The sequence below is a fragment of the Lytechinus variegatus genome, chromosome 7, assembly GCF_018143015.1.
Source record: "Lytechinus variegatus isolate NC3 chromosome 7, Lvar_3.0, whole genome shotgun sequence".
NCBI lineage: Eukaryota > Metazoa > Echinodermata > Echinoidea > Temnopleuroida > Toxopneustidae > Lytechinus > Lytechinus variegatus.
The window spans coordinates 39,514,162-39,534,531 of NC_054746.1; the positions used below are offsets into that span (position 1 = coordinate 39,514,162).

General features: G+C 35.9%; 2 protein-coding genes across 2 annotated transcripts in view; both read left to right on the forward strand.

The window, feature by feature from the left end:
* Positions 1–410: 410 nt before the first annotated feature.
* Positions 411–6,060, forward strand: LOC121419261 (sterile alpha motif domain-containing protein 15-like). The gene is made up of 3 exons (XM_041613645.1): positions 411–552; positions 4,072–4,170; positions 4,599–6,060. Exons 1-3 carry the CDS (start codon positions 463–465, stop codon positions 4,821–4,823), a joined length of 414 nt encoding a protein of 137 aa, XP_041469579.1. The 5' UTR covers positions 411–462; the 3' UTR covers positions 4,824–6,060.
* Positions 6,061–12,921: 6,861 nt separating this feature from the next.
* Positions 12,922–20,370, forward strand: part of LOC121419262 (Golgi resident protein GCP60-like) — a 37,572-nt gene continuing 30,123 nt past the window's right edge. The window contains exon 1 of the mRNA XM_041613646.1: positions 12,922–13,103. Coding sequence (XP_041469580.1) covers positions 12,953–13,103 — 151 coding nt within the window. The 5' untranslated portion in view covers positions 12,922–12,952. The remainder of the gene's footprint in view (positions 13,104–20,370) is intronic.

Genomic DNA, 20,370 nt, shown 5'->3' on the forward strand with positions numbered 1-20,370 from the left:
AAATAGACAAACAATTTTTTTAGTATTAAGTATTTTTTTAAATGAGATTTTCAAAATACACAAAAATAAATCATTAATAAAACCTTTGCTCTTCACTCAGTCTCAGATAGTTTCTATCCCAACGACAAACTCAGCCCTGGACCCCCCCCCCCCCCCCCTCCCCTTAAAACACCCCATCCCCTATCCGGTGGAGAGCTGGCTCTGGGTTTTTTTTTTAGGTCGGATCGAATTTCAAAAAAATTATTTCATCCTGTTCTTGAATCAAAAAGGTGTTTAGAAAGTCCCGTTTAAATTTCACATTCGGTGGGCGGAATTCCTATCTGTGCCCCCCCCCCCCCCCCCCACCGGCCCGCTCTCGCGATATCTCCATCCACTTCCGGAAAATATTTCTATGGCTGATGATCAGCTGAAAGAAACTGATCGTATTGCATAGCAACAGACAGCGCAGGTACACCGAACACTATGGCGGGGCCTGGCGATCCGATTTGTTTGTACTGGACATGTGACCAAGTAGCAGATTGGATTGCTGAACTTGGGTTCCCACAATATAAAGTAAGTCGAATTAATGTTTGATTGTTTTAAATACAAGGTGTAATGAATGATCCTAACTTATTTTGGTTGGGAACTGAGTCCGAGGTGTCACTGGGCTGTGCGTGGCGCTCGTGCGATGGTACGGGAGAGTTTAGGCAGCGGTGAAGGGTAGTGACCGTTTGAGACGAAGACCGAAGTTGAAGTAGCTAGTAGGATGGGGGGTCGGGTGTCCGGACACTTTATTTTTCGAAGCCTTCTTTTTTGTCTGTGGATTACATTAAAAATAGGAATTCATTACTTGTAATGATTATCTATTCTATTCTTTATAATATTTCCTAACATTTTGTATGAAAATGAGTCCAAACTTCGCGCGTGTCCAAACTTCGCGGACGGTCATTATTTCCAAAACTAGCCAATATCCTTAAAATCTGACATCATCAATGTGAAAAGCGACCTAAAATTACCCTTCGCTGAAAGTTTCTTTAGGATTAGTCCAGTATTCATGAAAATATTGGCAAAAGATCGGCAAATTTGTCACCGTTAGCGCCCGTTTTGAAGAAAGCAACAAGCATCACGATATCACCATTTTGCAAGCAGAAATCATAAAAAATGTGAGTTAAATGTGGTACTAACCGATTCCATAGCATTTTGCCATCAATCTGATATAAATATTTCACTTTTTGAGCTTGAGTCTTTGTTTAAATCTCCACAAAAGCTTTGGTGCGCGAAGTTAGGTCACACTTTTTCTGAACGGTTTTCCAGCACAGCCCGCATTCTCCGATCGGAATAGAATTTTGAGATCGCGATACCGGCGAAACCCCGTGACCTACTTTACATTTTCGTCCATGATTTTATAGTTTACGATCTTGCCGTCAATGTGGTTACTATTTCTTGAATTGGTTTTGTATAAATTATGAATAATTTGTGGACAAAATTAAGCCTGATGAATATTTTTGAAAAGTGCGCGAAGTTTGGACACCCCATCATACTAAAAATTGATGAAACTTCGCTTGTAAATTTTTCCAAATGACATTCTAAAATTGATCGTCCGGACACACAACCCGTCCGGATACACAACAACTGGGTATAGTAGCCAGGTCTAAAGTAGGAGGCTCCTATTAACGTTAGAGTAGAGAGTAAAAATCATTTATACCCAGTTGTTGTGTGCCCGGACGATCAATTTTAGAAAGTCATTTGGAAAATTTACAAGTGAAGTTTCATAAATTTTTAGTTGGAATTGAAGGGGATGTCCGGACATTTTAATCTATATATTTTTGAAGCCTTCTTTTTTGTCTTTGGATTACACTAAAAATATGAATTCAATAGTTGTAATCATCTTCTATTTTGTTCTTTATAATATTTCCTAACATTTTGTATACCCATTTGTGTGTCCGGACGATCAATTTTAGAAATTCATTTGGAAAAATTACAAGCATATTCCATATGCCAGAACACAAGTATATCAAAAGACATTCTTTCCTGATGCTATCAGAATATGGAACTCACTCCCAGCAAAGATAGTTCACAGCAACTCCCTTGCGTCTTTCAAGCAGGAGGTGCAGCAAAGGAGGCTTCGTTAAGACCTCTTCTGTTTTTAGCCGCACATAGTTTTGTAGAGATTTTTACTTGCACTATTCATCTGGGCACTTGACAAGCACAAGTACGATAATATGCCAACGGCAGTCTGTACTTTCCAGGAAGAAGAAGAAGAAGCAACGTTTCATCAATTTTTAGTTCAAACTGTAATGTTAGCGATCAACAATGCAAAATAATGTGGTGGTGTAAACATTTGCCAAACTTTGGGCAAGTCTCCCCTGTCTTCATAATATTTTTCTCATTTTTTTAATTCTCAAAAAGTAGCCCCCGAAATTTGACCAAAAAAATAAAATGGAGCCCCTGAAAAAAAGATTGTCAGTGACTTATAAACTTTTAGCCAAAGTCAAAACTTAACTCAAACAGGTTTTATAACACACAATCTAATTACAATACATTGTAAAACAATTACAAATACTTCATTTTTCAATTCAATTTTCAATTCTTTATTCATTCAAATTCAAATAGGTTAAACAAAAACATATGTACAATGCAAACAAATTAAAAATGCATACAATAATACAGAGTAAATCATTTCATAAATAAACAAAACATTGCCTTGATTAAATATCATAATTGAATGAAAGAGAACTTGAGAAGAAAAGCACAGAGGCCTTGTGAGTTGTTGATTTGGTTGTTGATTTTAACTTTATTGTAGGATGGGGGGTTCGGGTGTCCGGACACTATATTTTTGAAGCCTTCTTTTTTGTCTTTGGATTACACTAAAAATGTGAATTCAATGGAAGTAATCATCTTATATTTTGTTCTCTATACTTTTGTACTAAAAATTGATTAAACTTTGCCTGTAATTTTTTCCAAATGACTTTCTAAAATTGATCGTCCAGACACACAACCTGTTCGGACACACAACAACTGGGTATACATACATTTCCTCCGTGTTTTTAATTGGACAAAAAGCTCCCCTTGTATGTTGAAGAAGAGTTTTTTGCAGTGCTCCTCTACCGCTCTCCTTAAAAGATCTAGGAGAGCTATTTATTGCTCCCCTCAATTATAAAACTGAGTCCCTGAAAACCCCTTGACCTACAGTGTACATCACATCTCGTCAATAATTTTATAGTTTACAGTCTTGCTGTCAATTCTATTATTTGAATTGGATTTTGATTAAAATGTAAATATTTTTATATGAATCTTAGGATAATCATGAATATTTTTCAAATGTCCGCGAAGTTTGGACACCCCATCATGCTTGTCCTCATGACACAATGTGACCAGTGTGGTCAAGCCTTTTATACCATACGCACAGTGGCGGACACAGCATTGTTCACAAACAATACAGTGCCCCTCTAATGCTTTGTCTCCTCCGGGTCACGGCCCACCACTGCATATGCAACTCGGTATTTAAGTGCAACTTTAAGTCATACTTAAATCTTTGTGAAACACCCCAGGTCCCTTATCTTGGTGGAGAATGTGTAGCCATAGGGGGTGACTGCTACAACAATACTAGGTCTTTTATTCTTCATCTTGAAATAAGACCTGACAAATAGTGAATTTCAACAATAAAAAACTTGGAATGATATTGAATATTCACTTGGTTTGATTTTGTGTTTTTTAGTTCAATCAACCATTTAAAGAAAAACTTGTGTGAATTAATGATTTGTGTGACTTGTGTGTGAAATCATGAAAACATAAAAAGAAGTCTTGACTATTATCAAGTAATCAATTACATACCAATTAAAACTAACTAAACAAGTACTGTAAATGAATTATTATGGATTAACACAATAAAATAGGTACAAGGAGATTCTACTATGACTACGTAGAATCTACCTAGAATATCATGAAACATGGTCTTAGGAGACTTTTGGAATATGGATGGATTATGATTTAGGCCTTCCTGTCAGTGTACCTACATGTATGCAATGGACACAAATATGAGTAAGGTTTCTGACATGAATCTTTATGATTATGTTCACCTCATTGCCACAGGCCTGCTTCACAACTAATCTGATCACTGGTAGAAAGCTTATTATCGTTGATGCCTCAACTTTACCAAGGCTTGGCATTACTGACTTTGATCATATAAAGGTAAGTTTCAGAGATCAAATCTATTCAGTATACACTGATGTTGCAAGTAATGAAGGTGATCTGAGGAAAGTTATTTACCATACATTGTACAACCAACAATTTAATAATGAAATTGCCAATAGGATTATATGATTACAGAATGCATAAGTTTTTTGATTTTGTAAATAATCTGATCTTTTCACAATTTTATATCAGTTTAAAAAAATATCACCAGTTGTATGCTATTTATAAAATCATTTCACTAATAAAAGTTAATGTTTTTTAAAGATTCTTCCATTGTAAATTATTCTTTTTTTTAAATAATTATTTCAATATTTTCTGGGAAGCTCATCTTTAAATATCATTAATGATTCAAATCCCCCTCATCTCATCCTCTCTCTCACTTTCTCTATCTTTGTCACTCTCTTATTCTAATACCCCTTCTGTAGTTCATCGCAAGGAATATTAGAGACATGCTAGGGGTAGAGGACCCATACTGGAATCGGAGTATATCATTACCTCACAGAGAACTGAAAGGCATGTACCTGGAACGCAAGAGCATTTCTGGGATGAAGGCAGACAGTCTCACACTCTCAAAGTACCAGAAAGAACTTCGTAGAATCGAGATTGAAAAGGAGCTTAAAACTCTCAAAAGTGCCCAAGTTAAGAGATAACAGGTTGACAGTGAACTATAATTTTAAAATGAACCGTGGCCAGCTCTATGTAACGTGTGTAAATTTATTCAAGGATTAGGATGACTATTACCGCACAAATTGATAAAAGATATTTTAAAATGAAAACAATTTTGAATACGAGTGTGAAATGAAAGCCACCAATATATTTGATGCTTATTTTTACACTAATCTTTAGTCCATGTGAGGCAAGACTCGTTTTAATATAAAGTAGGTAACAAGAAGTGTTTGTCTGGTTTGAATGGAAATCAGTCTTTGATTAAGTGTGACAGTGACAGTGCATGATGATTGAACAAATATAAACAAATGTACAAGGTTTTTGCCCCAAATAAAGACAATTACATGTACCTTCATCATCTAATTATTTTAAATAATTATTGTGAAAATGTGAGTGGATGAAGAAGTCTGAAAAATTCTACTCTATTTTTAGGAATTTCCTCTTTTCATCAGTATTACTTATACATGTATCAATATTTTTATTGATTAGTACTCTTTCATTTGTTTTTTTTTTTTTTTTTCAAATTTGAACTCAGATCATTTATGAAACTGAAACCACACTGACTTCATTTTTGAAAGAATTGGGAATTTATCATGTGTTGCTCATTCTGCCTTATCCAAGATAGTTTATAAATGTATCATTTTGGGCTAAAAAAAAAAACCTGTCGGATAAAAGTCGATCTATTTGAAAAATTACTTCTTGATGTTAATATATTTTCACAGACTCACATAGTAAAAAAATAATCATTTGTTGACAGGATTGGGCTCAATTACATGGTAATTGATCAATTGTGTAATTAATTACATTTTTCAAGTAATTGTAATTTTACTTGAAATTTTGAAAGGGAAAGTAATTGTAATTGAAAATGAAAAATATGTAATTGACTTCAGTTACCGTCAATTACTTTTGATTACATTCAATTACTTTACAATAAACTTATTTCATTTTATGATTTAATATCATGACCTTTTTCATGTCAACTGCTCCATCATCAAAGAATGTAATAGGCAGAATCTGTGCTCTTTATTTATTTTGTTAAACATAAACCTTCATCTTCCTGTTGTTTCTCTGTAATTTACATATATTATTAAGTTGAAATAGGTGGTTCTAGTACTGTACATGTATGCAGATCCAGAATACAAATTGATTTCATTTATGGCTTTTATAGAAAGTAATTGAAATTGTAGTTGTTATTGACAAAACTAATTGGTAATTGTAATTTAATTGAAAAGTAATTGTAATTGAATATTTCTTCAATTACGTAATTGTAATTGAAAAGAGTAATTGAGCCCAACCCTGCTTGTTGATCTTCCTATGTTCATCTGAATTGTGCTATCTTGAGCTTGATTTGTGAATCATGACATAAGGTAGTTTTTGGTGATGTGTGTAAAGGGAATATATCATGACCACTGATATTGTATAGCATTGGCTCCAGTCATGAGTTATTCAACCTGTCCAAGATTCCTTACCCACAATGCAATATTTTAAGAATGAAAGCACATTTTTATGCCACTCTTTAGTCTTTACACCATTAATGGTCAATACCACAATTAATTTTCTAAGAACAAAAAGATTATTGAACTAATTCCAGTTTTCTAATAATTAATGGGACAATCCTTATTAGTTATCATTATTGAACTCTTCTGTTTCTGAAAGGTATGAATCAAAAGACTAGTGCTCCCACTCATTGAAACATGGGTTTTTTGTGACTTGGAAACTGTTGCTTGCCATAGATTAAATTTTAATGAACACAACAAAGCAGCATTGCATCAAAGGTTTATTTTCTAAAATATCCACACAGTTTCACTAATTCAGTATTACACAAGTCTTAACAACTGTGATTGAACAAGGTGTCATACATGTTTTTATTAATGTGCTCTGTTTGTAAGGTAACAAAAGTTTAACATCTGTCTGTAAATGTATGAGGAATTTATGATTCTAGTGCCTTTTATAAGTGGGCTGCAATTATTTGCATTTAATGAAATATAAAAAGTTTTGATTAATTGCTATGCAAATTATTTCTCAAAAGTTTTAGTGCTTATACTTTCAGCTCACCTGTGTTAGATCTGGAAATCAAGTTTTTAATAAAGAGAGTCAAATTAAACAAGCAAAGAGGGACAATCTCTTTCAAGTGGGATGAAAATTTAGAAAAATTAGTGTTGGAATATTTTGAGTACAGCATTATTGCAAATGAGTGGGCTGAATATGGAATGTTTTAAATATATGTCACATATAATAATTGTGTCTTTATATAGTACCTCCCAGGAGGATTACAAAAAACTATGAATTTCATCTGGAGTACTCCCTTTCTTTTCAGAAATTTTGTTGGTATTATTTGTCACTTAATTTCCATACTAACATTATATGTATAATGTGTCTCACAGGTTATGTAATTTACTGTAGATTTTATACTTAATTGAACCATGCTATATTGTAATTTTTGTAAAGTTGTCTATGCAATTGTTTGTTTTAAAGTTTGTCTTTATAAAAAAATGTACAGGAAAAAAAGAACAGCTTGTTTAGTGTTGTCCTTGGCTGTAAATTTCAAGATTTTTTTTTATTTCCACGGGGCAAGTACTGAGCACATTTTAATCACTTTTTAAGAACATTTTTGGTATTAAATATTAACTGAAGTTACCTAGGTGCAGTAAGTGAAAATTTTTAAAACAATGCATAGGTTTTCAATATATAATAATAATTGGCAAGAAGAACCACACCTCCATGCTTGCATATTATTATGATCATTCTTGTGTATATAAAATAATAGTGCTTTCTCGGTGTATAAAATTAAGCTGTTAGCTGAAGAAAGATATAATGAATTCATTTCAAACCAAAAGCAAGTCTGTTTTCGATCTACATACCACAAAATGCCAGAGTCTGGCAGTCGATGATCAATTTATTCAGCCATCATATAATGTAATAATATTCCCTCTAATCCTCAGACAATAAGATACACCCGATCATTCTGTCGCCCTCTTAATAACGAATTTTTGTTATGTTTCCAATGTTTCCATTCCCTTTCCATGTTTGAAAATTAAATCCAGCTTGTAAAATTATACTAGATTTTCTAAACATTACATTATTTTAATGCAAGGGCACAAACTTGAACGAAGGCAAGGATGCCACCGGGATAATCTGAAAACGGGCGAGACGTAATAAAGTTATACAATCAATTTCTCTCTTTTTAATACCCCCCCCCCCCTCTTTCTCTCCACCTTCTATTTTCCTGATTTCTTTGTTTTCACTACTTGTGTGAGCAATCATTCCCAGTCACTGGCGTAAATCCATGTTGATGGGTGGGGGGATGACTGAATTTTTTTTGCATTTCTTTTTTGCAGTCATGTTATTAGATATGCAAGGAATTGTCATTGATATGTCCAGAGTGGCGTACCGTGGGTCACGGCATTGTGGGGGCACCAGCATAATTTTTTAATCACTGAGTTAGCACGCGAAGCGCGCTCAGTTGCCAGTTATACTGACCTAATAGAGACATTTTAAGGACAATGTCATTAAACGGATATGTATCTCACTGATCAAATAATGCGAGCGCGAAGCGCGAGCTGAACTTTTTTCATATTCACACCTTAAAAGGGACATTATAATCAAATTCGTGTAATCATAATCGGTACCTGTCTTGCTTTCGTATATTTTGACCCCAAACAGCGAGATTTAAGGAATGTATTTTAGGAATCCATTAAGAGTATGCATATCTCACCATAGTCATCTAATGCGAGAGCCAAGTGCTTGCTGATTTTATTAGAATTACATCTGAACACATGAAACACTTTTTATAGTCATTGCAATCATGATTATCATACGCATCTCAATATTTAAATATTGCGAGCGCGAAGCGCGAGCTGAAAATTAAGATAATTCAGACCTGAAGTGGGGCATTTTAAGGTTTCTTTGTAGGAATTAACTAGGACCATACGTATTTCATTAACCAAATGATGCGAGCGCAAAGCGCGAGCTGAAAATTTTTGATATTCAGATCAGAAGAAGGGACATTTTAAGGACCGATTTTAGGAATTCATGAAGAGCAGACATATCTCACCAATCCACTAATGCGAACGTAATCATGGACAGGACATGTTTCATATATAAAAGAAGACCTGAACATGGGACAATCACCATTTGAGTCATGTGAAAGAAGCACATGTCACTACATAAAACAATGATAACTCAAGTGCTAGGAAATATATTTTGTTTATATTGACTTGAAACGGGATGTTTTAGTACAACAGGATTATCTCGTTAAACAGACAATGCGAGCACCAGGAACAATGAAGACGTAGGCCCGGGCAAATTATGTTTCATAAAGTGATGATAAAAATGTTTCTTATGTAATGTAACATAACATAATCATAATATAAAATAACATGATAATGAATAATATTTTCTTCTTTCCCACTACGTTTCCTTTCTCCCTCTTTTCTCCTTTTCCCCGTTTTTTATTTGGTCAGCCGATGGGGAGGGGGTATGTGCCCCCATGTCAACCCGTATTTACGCCACTGTATGTCCATATGGCAAATACGCCTTCAATATTATTATCTTTTTTACCCCATGATGGTGTAATGGTTTTATTAGAGATTACATTCAATTTTTATGATATTCCATCTTAATCCCTTCCCAAAGACCCTAACATTGATTAATTGGTAGAAACAGGGGTCTCTCTTCAATGTTATAATAAGGACACAAATATTTCGTTCGGAAATAGTGAACTGACTCTTTATATGCATTTTATGATTCAATAATATTGTTTTATTTGTTAAGCGGTATTTTAGGAAGAATTTTCACCAATAAATCAATTATCTCTTGTGATTTTTTTCATTTCTTTCGTAAAAAGTGGGGGGTGTTTGTACAGGCCATCCCCCACTCTTCGAAAAGTGGGGGGTTATATCCCCCCATCCCCCGGGATTTACGCCAGTGTTCCCAGTACCACCATTCCACGGCAGTCAAGTACACGTTTCTGCATCATCTGCATGCCATTCCAAATAAATTAGCAGAATTCTTGTGATTTATTTTATTTCTTTTTTTTCCTTTCTTTTTTAATCGATAGTTTTTCTTTACTCCGTTTTTGAGATATAAGTAACTTTTCATCCCCGTTCGAAGGGGTTCGAACACCCCCACGTGGCTAAAAAGAGAAAAAGGAACAAATAAATATTGGGAGGGGATCGAAAGTGCCGGGAAATGTGATGTTAACGGATAAGGATTATTACATAGATAAAGGACAATTAGTGAAGGACAAAATAATAAAACGCGACATGAGATATTTGTTCATCAGCCCCCCCCCCCCCTCTCCATCTCTCTAAAAAACAACTTTAGGGAAACGTCACGTACGTTAAATTGGGTACTTTAGTCCGTGCTTTCTTTTTGTAGTCACTTGTACCTCCAATAATTCATTGGCCCATTTGCCTACATCATTTTGACTGTTTGACAACCATCTTCATAAACACATGATATATGTGAAATTGGAAATAAAATAAATACTGCAGTTGATGGAGTTTAGGGGATCTGTTGCACAGATCTGTTACATCTGCACCTACAAAGTTCTCGCCATCAATTTAGTTTATGATTCGGGAGTCAGTTAACCCGCCCCCTCCCCCTACGGGGTCGGAGGGACCGAATACGTGTTCCCAAAATGTTTGGTGAAGGGGTACTTTTTCGTGGGACAAGTCCGGCCCGCGAATTGTAAAAAAAAGGGGGGTGTATTTGACTTTTTTCTTTAAAGGACAAGTATACCCTAACAAAAAGTTCATTTGAATAAAAAGAGAAAAAATCCAACAAACAATTATCACTGAAAACTCCATCAAAATCGGATGTAAAATAAGAGAGTTATGACATTTTAAAATTTTACTTAATTTCACAAAATAGTTATGCACATCTTGGTCGGTATGCAAATAAGGAGACTGATGACGTCACCCACTCACTTTATTATAATTATGAAGTATGATATATTCGAATTTTTCTCCTCAGTGTCAAGTGAAACAACGATTAATTCCTCCCTGAAAATGTGGCATTAACACTGTTAAATATTAAATGTTTTAGGCAAGTTGGTGTTTATTATCAAATCTGTAATAAAATTTAATGAAATATTGTTTAATTCAAACAATACAAAACAAAAGAAGTAGTGAGTGATGGACATCATCGACCGACTCATCTGCATGTCACTGAGTTGTGAACATCACTGTTTTGTGAAAAATAAGCGAAATTTTCAAATGTCATAACTTTCTTATTTTACATCCGATTTTGATGAAATTTTCAGCATTCTGCTTGTTTGATCTATTTATTCTAATCAACATTTTTCTAGAGCGGACTTGAAATTATATTTATTATTAATGTAGGGTCCATGGTTTATTCAATTTTTTTTCCTCCAAGCATTAAAAATATTGGATTGATAACTGATTTAATGCATCAGATATTGATTGCTGCAACTCATAAGTTTGACATAATAATACACGCATATGTATGCTAATATGATCCCGGGAAATGAATTAGAAAAAAAAGAAAAAAGGAAAGTGGGGACATGCATCATCAGGAGCGGATCCAGGATTTTTTGAAAGGGGGGGCACATTTTCCAGAGGAAAAATTTGACACGCAAAAAAATGAAAAAGAAAAATTGTTTTAACCCCAAATTATAAGGGGATTTCGTCCACGCCGCAAAATTAACAAGCAAAAAAAATAGGGGTCTTGGATCCGCCAGTGCATCATCAACTCATTTTATGAATATTTATGATGATGATGTGCACATACTTTAGATCTATATATGCCTAACTGTAAACTTTAAAATTCAATACTTTTGTTTTTTTTTTTTTAGATAAAGTGCAGTAGGGACCAGTGGCGTAGCTAGGATTTTTTTCCCGGGGGGCACTGGGGGGTCCTTGCTTTTTCAGGGGGGGGGGCACCGGCCATTTTTCCGGTGTGTGTATGTGTCACAAAGGGCGGATCCGACTTTCGCCAATAGGGGAAGGGGCCCGAATTTATATTCCTATATTTTCCCCGATCAGTCACTTCTTACTTTTATTCTTATAAAACAACATAAACATGAAATAATCTCATAAGCCTTATGAAAAGTGCGAGCGCGAAGTGCGAGCGATTTTTTTTTTTACTTTCATGTATTTTTTCCTGAAAATTTAATTTTCTGGGCAATGTTATGTGTGATCCTGAACATGATTCGTATATAACTAGATGGTTACTGCGAACGCCAATATATTTCAATAATGCGAGCGCGAAGCGCGAGCAATTTTTTTTGACATTCCGACCTAGAAATTGGTCATTCTAATTTTTGTATTAATAAATGGGATAGGTATGTAACTAAACAATTGATGCGAGCGCGAAGCGCGAGAGGAAGAAAATTGAGATTTTAGACCGAAAATTATCATTAATAATGCGATCGTGAATCATGAGTAGATGTGAAACTGGATAATTTAGGTACATTTTAAATAAAGAACATGCAGGCTATCGCGCATGTTTTAGATTTAGATCTAAAATCAATCTGGGCATTCTGAATACATTTGTTTAATGGAACATTATGGAATACACGTAGACAATATGAACTTGGCAAATTAAACAATATAACCACGCAGGGTGAGCTTAAAATGCTGATATGCAGACCATAAAACGGACATTTAACAGACCACTTAAATTTGTAAATGAAAAAAATTAATGAAAGCTCGATGTCCGAGCTAAAATATGTTTTGTATATTGACTTCAAAACTTGTTCATATCAGCCTATTGAACAAGATATGAATCTCATCGAACAGGAAATTCTGGCGCGAAGCGTAAGCAAAAATTTTATATAGTAACATATGAGATTTGTTTTTTTAATTGCAAGTCTTCCTCCTCTTATTTTCCTCTTCTTCTTTTTTTCTTCTGTCTTCTTCTTTTCCTTTTTCTTTTCTTATTTCTCCCTTTTTCTTTTTTTTTTGCTCTGCCAAATTTTTCTGGGGGGGGGGCACCTGGGGGGCACACCAAATCTCAGGGGGGCACGTGCCCCCCCCCCGTAGCTACGCCACTGGTAGGGACACGGAAAGAGGGTGGGGGGGACCGGGGGGCGCGCGCGACCGGGGGGATAGGGTTGACGTATACGGTATACTACGTGGCGGTGACCAACATGTCTGACACTCGCCCTTCTCCCGATGGCCAAACGCCGCCAATTGACAACGATTCGCAGTCTTTAAATCATGAAAATATTCCTGATATCGTGAGGAAGAGTGGGTTTGCACTCGACGATTTGTACAAATTATGTCTCACCTTCTATAAAGGTAAACTGGTGTAATTTGACATTTAACGTCTTTTTGATGAATTTAGAGGTTTTCCTCAGTCCCATCTGTATAAATTTGTGTACCGGTACTAGTACTACCTGCACTGCATTGTCTGCAGTGTGGATGTACCATGTTAGAATATCTATTTTCATGATTTTGATTTTGAATTAGTCATGTCACTTGTCAGTTTGTTGTGTATGTTATATTTAATGTTAAAGTTTAAGTTTCATATTATAAGTTTTACTCGGATCAAAAATATTTGTACCGTACTTGTTTGCAGAGATGCCAACAGCCACTTGTTCACTGCTACTACTATCCTATAATCCTGCCTGTGGTGAATCTACAGGCAGGACTATGGTATGCCAATGTTGTACAGAGCACACACTTTAAAAAATCATTAAAATATCACTTTTGTGACCAAAATTACTAAATTCCATGCAGTTGCAACTTATTTCTCATTAATAACTTAGGAATAATGTTTGTATCCACCAGAGCGCTCAAAAACATGAATTTTAGGCACATTTTTGTGTACGCCCTCTATTGATGGAAAGTTTATATGGCAAGAAAATTTTCATTTTTTTATATCTATTTTTAATAAGAAAAAAATAATTTAAAGAATTAAATTTACTTCAGAGCCAAGTTGTATGACAAATAGGTGTAATGGAAACTGTGAGTTTAAAAAAATCAAGCATTTGTCCCAAAGAAAAAGAGAAAATAAGCCAAACATTGCCACCCTTATTTTGCCACACATGGACATATAACTGAGAACAAGGTTATATCATAACCTTGTTCATTGAATGAGTGCCAACAGCCAAGTTCAAAAAAATGTTATGCGCACTCTAGGCGACACCACAATACTTACCCGTGTTAAGAAACTGGGACTCCACTCACGCACATTTGGGCCGCCCTAGCTTAGAACTAAGCTTTGTTTAACTAAAAAATGAATATTCTTATAATTCAATAAATGTTACTGAATACCTTAGTACTTAGTACCGGTACTCACCGGCATGCTCACCGGTTCTTTTCTTGAATTTTCTGCCAATTTCCCACGCTTCTGGCTACAATTCTGCGTTAATTTTTGTCGCCGTAGACAGCTATTCATGCAACTTTATTTATAAATGGAGCGCCCCTTACGAGAGTTGTTAATGCCGCGGAGATATCGTTTGGCATTTTGGCCTGTGTTCAAGGCGTAGCTGTTCAATTTTTTTTGTATGTGTGAGATCGAAATCACAGCGAGTAAACACTCTTCCATATGAAAGAGTGTATACTCGCTGTGATATGATCCTGATAGTGAGGCGCAACATGCACCCCCACCCACATGGGCGCAAGTCCCAAGGCCGGGGGACATGTCCCCCTCACCCTATTCTAGTAGGGGGCACATTATGAAATGTCCCCCTACGGGTCATTTCATTCAAAATCGAAATAAAAAAAAAAGAAATTTTGGAAGAGACGATCTTACTTTTGGGATGCCCCCTTTTTTTTTGCTTGTTTGCTTGTCAAATTTCTTTTGGTCAAGATGACCTTCTTTAGGGGGTGATAAACCTTCTTTTTTTGTTTGTTTGTTTTTTGCTTGTCAAATTTTCCAGCCCCTGGTCCCCCTACCTTTGGGGAGAGATTTCCGCCCTTGCAAGTAGACATACTCTTGATATTGTTTGCGAATCTGCACGGGCGTCGGGGGCTGGGGGATGAGGAAAAGCGGTGAGACGAGAACAAAAATAGAAGGGAAAAGAGGACAGAAAAAAAGTGAACGAAAGAAAAATTAAAAAATAAAAGGGAGGAGAAAATAGGGAGAAATGTGATGGGTTACGTCGAGATTTTATGTGCCCGTGCAAAAAGAAATGAGCAGAGGTTGAGATGTTGTCCGTTTGGGCAAATGCCTGTCTGTTTCTCGGACTGGCGCCCGTGTTGCAAAAATTATTACCGTAAGCTGATGGAATCACTGCTTCATACCGACAGTGACAGGATTTAGCGGTTGTAGGTATAAATCGCGCTCTAACGCTCTAAAACTGTTCTTTATCAAAAAGCTGTCTACATGAATTATGTAGATCAGGTGAATAACTTACCGCTACACACGAGCAGTTGCTCTATATATTCTATGTAATATAATATATAGAGCAACTGCCCATTTTTAATGGTCCATAATATACCCACTTTTTTCTTTTTTGGAACGAGTATGAAGTTATCTACTGATATACTGAATGTACAATAAAAGTCATCATGTATTTCTTGACATTTCATTTACTTTTTATTTACCATAATTATATCCCATAGCTGCTTGCATAGGACTATGCCGTCACAAATAACAAAACAAAATCTCACTTTTTTTTCTTTTTTGGTGGGGGATGGATTTTCCACTAGATACGCATACGTACAATTTTTCAAATTATTTTTTTCTGCTATTTTCATAATAAACTTTAAATGATTTCGCCTTTGCACTATTATTTTTTTTAAAGACAAAATAACAAAATTACATCGAGTCATCATCATCATATCATCGTCACCAACTTCATTCTCATCTTCATCACCACTACCACCATCATTATCATCATCATCATCACTGCCACCATCACCACCACTATCATCTTCACCAACATAATTTTCATCATCATCATCATTGCCATCATCGTCTTTCTTTTTTTCTTATTTTTTCCCCTTCCCTTCTTTTTTCCTTCCTATTTTCCTCCTTTTTTAGAGGGGCACACCACCACGCCCCCTCACTGGATATCGGCCTCTAAATATGTTTGTTGTTGTATATAAGTTGGCGGATGCCTCATGAAATGAAATAAGAGAAAATGAAAGGGAAACTAAGAAGAAAAACAAGAAATGAGGAGAAGAAAAAAGAAAGCCAAACAAACAAGAAAAACAATATCAAAATTTCGTTGTAAAGTCTTCTACGTCAGTTTAATAATTATGTTTTCAGTGAAATGAGAACATAAAAGAATTGAAACAAGTAAGAAGGGCTATACATCGTAGCAAAGAAATAGAGGGAAGCTCCGAGAAAATAAAAAGGGTGAGAAAAAGAAGACTTTGAAAACCTCACAACACGAGCATAATAAAAAAATATGGAATAAGCGAGGACAAGTAGCTGAGGGACCCCCCCTCTCTCTCTCTCTATTTATTTATCTATCATACTCGCATATACAAGAACTTCTTACTAATCAAAATATTGCGAACAAAAATCAAGAGCTTACATTTTTTAAAAATATTCAAAACTGATATAGAGAGACGCATTTTAAACATTATTCATGAAACTTCTTTAATAATTCATTTCCAATCATTCGATTTCGACAAATGATCTGAGAATTTAGTGTTTTTAGGAATTCATTAAAAGCATAAAGTTATTTGTATCTCAACATTAAAATATTGCAGGCGCAACGCATGAGCTAAAGCTTTACAAAGATACAAAGATAAAATTTTTTGACATTTTAAGTATTTTTGGTAATCATGAAAAAGATTGATATTTCATGAAAGAAAGCTCAAATCCCGAGGAGGAATATTTTTATGAATTGACTTTAAAACCCGGGTGCCACTTCCATTTACGAGTGGATACCATGCGCGATCATGGGGTCTCAAAAAGCACCCTAAACACGTAATTTCCCGATTCTGAAAATGCACCCCTTAACAAGTATTGACGTGTACCGTACCCTTGACAAGAATTGGAAACAAAACGATACTCTTCAAATATTCCCTGAAATAAACCCCTAAACAAGTACAGGAATGTTTATTGTTACGGGTCCTTCGGTCTTCGGCTTTAACTTATTTGGTATACGACCCCACCTTCTACACCTTGCGCATATCGGACTCTAAACACGAAGAGTTTGGGAAAACAAGGACATATATCCTTTATAAAACATTTTAATTTTGTTTTATCATCCCCTCAAATTCGACCCTAAACACGTAATTTTCCTAGCGAAATAGATACCTTTTTTTCATTATTTTTGTGTTTTTGACACCCTTATCACGTTACGTACGTAACGTGCCCTATCATGAAAAAGACTTTTTACATGTTTTTTTTGGTCGCGCATGGTATCCACTCGTCAATGTAAGTGGCCCCCGGGCTTAAAGAAACTGTGGAAGCCCCATTTGATATTTGATTATAAGTCGAATAAAACAGTAAAAGCTGAAAAAATAAAGTATTTTGTATTCCTCTATCATAATTCTCTTTCTCTTTAACACTGGTTCCCTTTTTTTTTTGGGGGGGGTATTTTGGTTAAAAAAGGAGAGAAAAAAAAATCATAATTGCTGGCTATAATGCATTGAAGTGTTAGGGACACCCCGCCAACCCCCCCCCCCCCCCCCCCCCCCCCGTAGTTATGCATTACGCCAATATGGGTTCAAATGATCCTTCATGTCCGCGGCGAAACTTATGCAATAAATTAAACTTTATTTTTTGAAAAATTTAAAGCTTGCGCTGTTTAACTAGATTTCACCTGAATTTGCGATGAATGCTAGCGTTATGAAATATATCATTATCAACGTCTGGCAAAAAGAATAACCAACCGATCACCTGACGAGAAAGCGTATCACGTGATCTGCATATCAGCTTCGATCGTGAGTCAGAAGTGAAGAGCAACTGCCAAGAAAATCAGGAAAAAGTCGTCAAAATGTAAGTTTCCCTTAATATCTTTCATTTATTGTTGTTGCTAACAATGTATTTACGATCCTTAATTATAATTCAAAATAAAATTAAGAAATAGAGCGCGTACTTGTGAAATAATATCGAAATATCCTGTACTCAAAGATTTCTAACCCCGCAATTCCACTGATGTCGCCTATGAGGTCCATACATGTAATGTTTGGACCTCATTGGTACTAGGAGTGGTTATGCGTGAGATTTTCATGACTCGACGTCTCTGTGCGCGCGCGGCCAGTACTTACACTCTTACAAATGGGCTTCAAAACCATGCGATGCACGCACGCGATTCATCGTATCACGTACATAGAGTTATATTTAACTCTATGATCACGTACTAGCTGTGCGCTGACTGCACTCTCGATTCGTCTCGCGTGCCGGACTAGACGCGAAGGCGGTCGGCCAGTCGTATAATCTGGCGAATAATGCTACTTTTTCTCTTTTTTTTCTGTCGGGTCCCGATGCGTGAGAAAAATAGGTGCCATGCGTGAGACGGACCCTGAATGCGTGAGTCTCACGCACAATGCGTGAGACTTGGTAGCTCTGTGTTTGGCTGTCAGTGTCATCCTCATAAAAAATTAATTAGGGGGGGCCTATTAAAAAAAAATTCTACGGTACCTGGGCTGGGTAACACGCCTATTCATAGGCCTAAAAAGGCGATTCTAAAGGGGTGTTGGTTTTGTCTACTAGCCAATCACTCTAAATTACGGCCTAAATTTGGCATTATCTAGACCAAAAGCTTCAGTCTCTATATTTTGGTTGTTCCGCTGAACTGCGTTGGCTGACTCACCAATACATAGACTGAAAAGCTTGGAGGCCCGTACGTACAGGCAACGTATTTTAGCAGAATTAGATCTAACAGCGGAAACTTGATTTTCCAATCGTTTTTTGTACATAGAATGTCATATTATGAAAAAGAAATCACATCCATATTTACGAAAAAATGTTTAAAATTCAGAAATATCGTACCTTAGACCGCAGTTACCGCTAATTCCTTTGAAATGATGATCGAAACATCGTCATCTTCGATCCTTTCGTTGGTCAACGTAAGTTACCATCTTGGATGATGTCATCATTACAGACGTATTTACCAGTCGCTACCTATCGCGATTTGTGCCGCTGCTTTGCGCTTGGACATATTGATGTGCGTGCGTTCGGAACTTGTCGCTCGCATTGATTGGCCAAGATATCGAAAATTTAATCGGAAAGCCTTGATAAAAGCACAACTCGTTGACGGCTGCCATATTTTCCTCTCCGGCAGAAAGTAAAAAAATAAGGAATAACCCGGGGAATAACTCATCGGTAACGTATATTTTCGAAATATTATAAAATTTATATAGTATCAATAGAAAGATTAGAGTCTAACGAAAATAGTGGACCTTCGTCCAAGATAATATAATGTCATTTAGAATCTAAAAGAAGTAAAAAAATCTGGACAAAACCCGTCCGCCGAATTGTCGGACCAGATTACACATGCAGGCTCGTACTGACACATTTTCTTGATATTTACTATTTTTATGGCTGCTGAAAAGTGACAAAATACACATGATTGGCTAGCAATTTGCTCTCATGTGCTCTGGGATTGCTCTCACAACTTCCTAAAACAATTGCAATGTAGCTGCGATAAAGAACAAAATTCTGTTTTGGTTTTTTATTGGTAATTTTGAAGATACAATCATAAATAAGCGAGAAAATGAAGTTTGCAAACTTTGAAAAATCACAGATTTCTTCATTTTTAGTGTATTTTCAGGGACCCAGCTTCCTCAATCTGTACTAATTCGCCGCGTGCTTTGGAAATATGGTGCTGATAGGGGAATATTAAAATAATAAAGATAAATTTATATCAAATACATTAACTAACCACCTTTCTGAAAAATCTGCTGGAAAATAGCAAATTTTTATGGCAAACATATCAGGAACAGCCAGATTCTTCTTCAATCGCCGTCAACGCAGCTACAGCTGAGCGTACGAAACTGCCAGCCAATTTGCTGGTGCGTCCGCATGCTCAGCTGTACATGTAGCTGACGGCGATTGAGTGATCGAAGAAGAACCTGGCTGATCCTGATCACAAAATGGAAGAAAACTCAAAAGTTTATCTATATTTGGATTTGGAAATAGATGATTTTGAAGGAGAAGAGATTTATGATGAAGATTCTAGCTCTAGTGAACAACAATGCGATGTGGATAAAGGTGAATTACGGGAATATGTCGGTGATGGTGAGTCGGACAAACTTGCCGAGCCGCTACTATCTCACACCACACCACCAAATCAATTAAAATCAAGTCCTTGACCATGTCCAGGCAGAGTTTCTTCACTCGCTCAACAAATTGACTTCAAAATGAGACCGAAAATAATCCTTAGACCACACTTACAAGCAAGTAAAATATAAGAAAAAAGAATTTGTCAAAACCAATTAAATTTCTGAATCTGAATCAATTCATGAGCAGCAGCAACGACAGTAGTGAAATTTAATTTGTTTCTGTTAGATCGAATTTCGATAATTTGATCGCGTATATTCTGACAAAATAACAAAACTAGGGGAATTTTTTAAAATATAAAACATGTATGGTATCTACAGCTAGCTGCAGCGTATATAGCACAGCACAAGTGTGCATGCACAGAGTTTTGAAAAC

Coding starts and splice junctions, on each gene's coding strand:
- LOC121419261 (XM_041613645.1), top strand. CDS start 463: ATGGCGGGGCCTGGCGATCCGATTTGTTTGTACTGGACATGTGACCAA. Junction 553..4,071: donor TTGGGTTCCCACAATATAAA/GTAAGTCGAATT, acceptor TCATTGCCACAG/GCCTGCTTCACAACTAATCT. Junction 4,171..4,598: donor CTGACTTTGATCATATAAAG/GTAAGTTTCAGA, acceptor CCCCTTCTGTAG/TTCATCGCAAGGAATATTAG.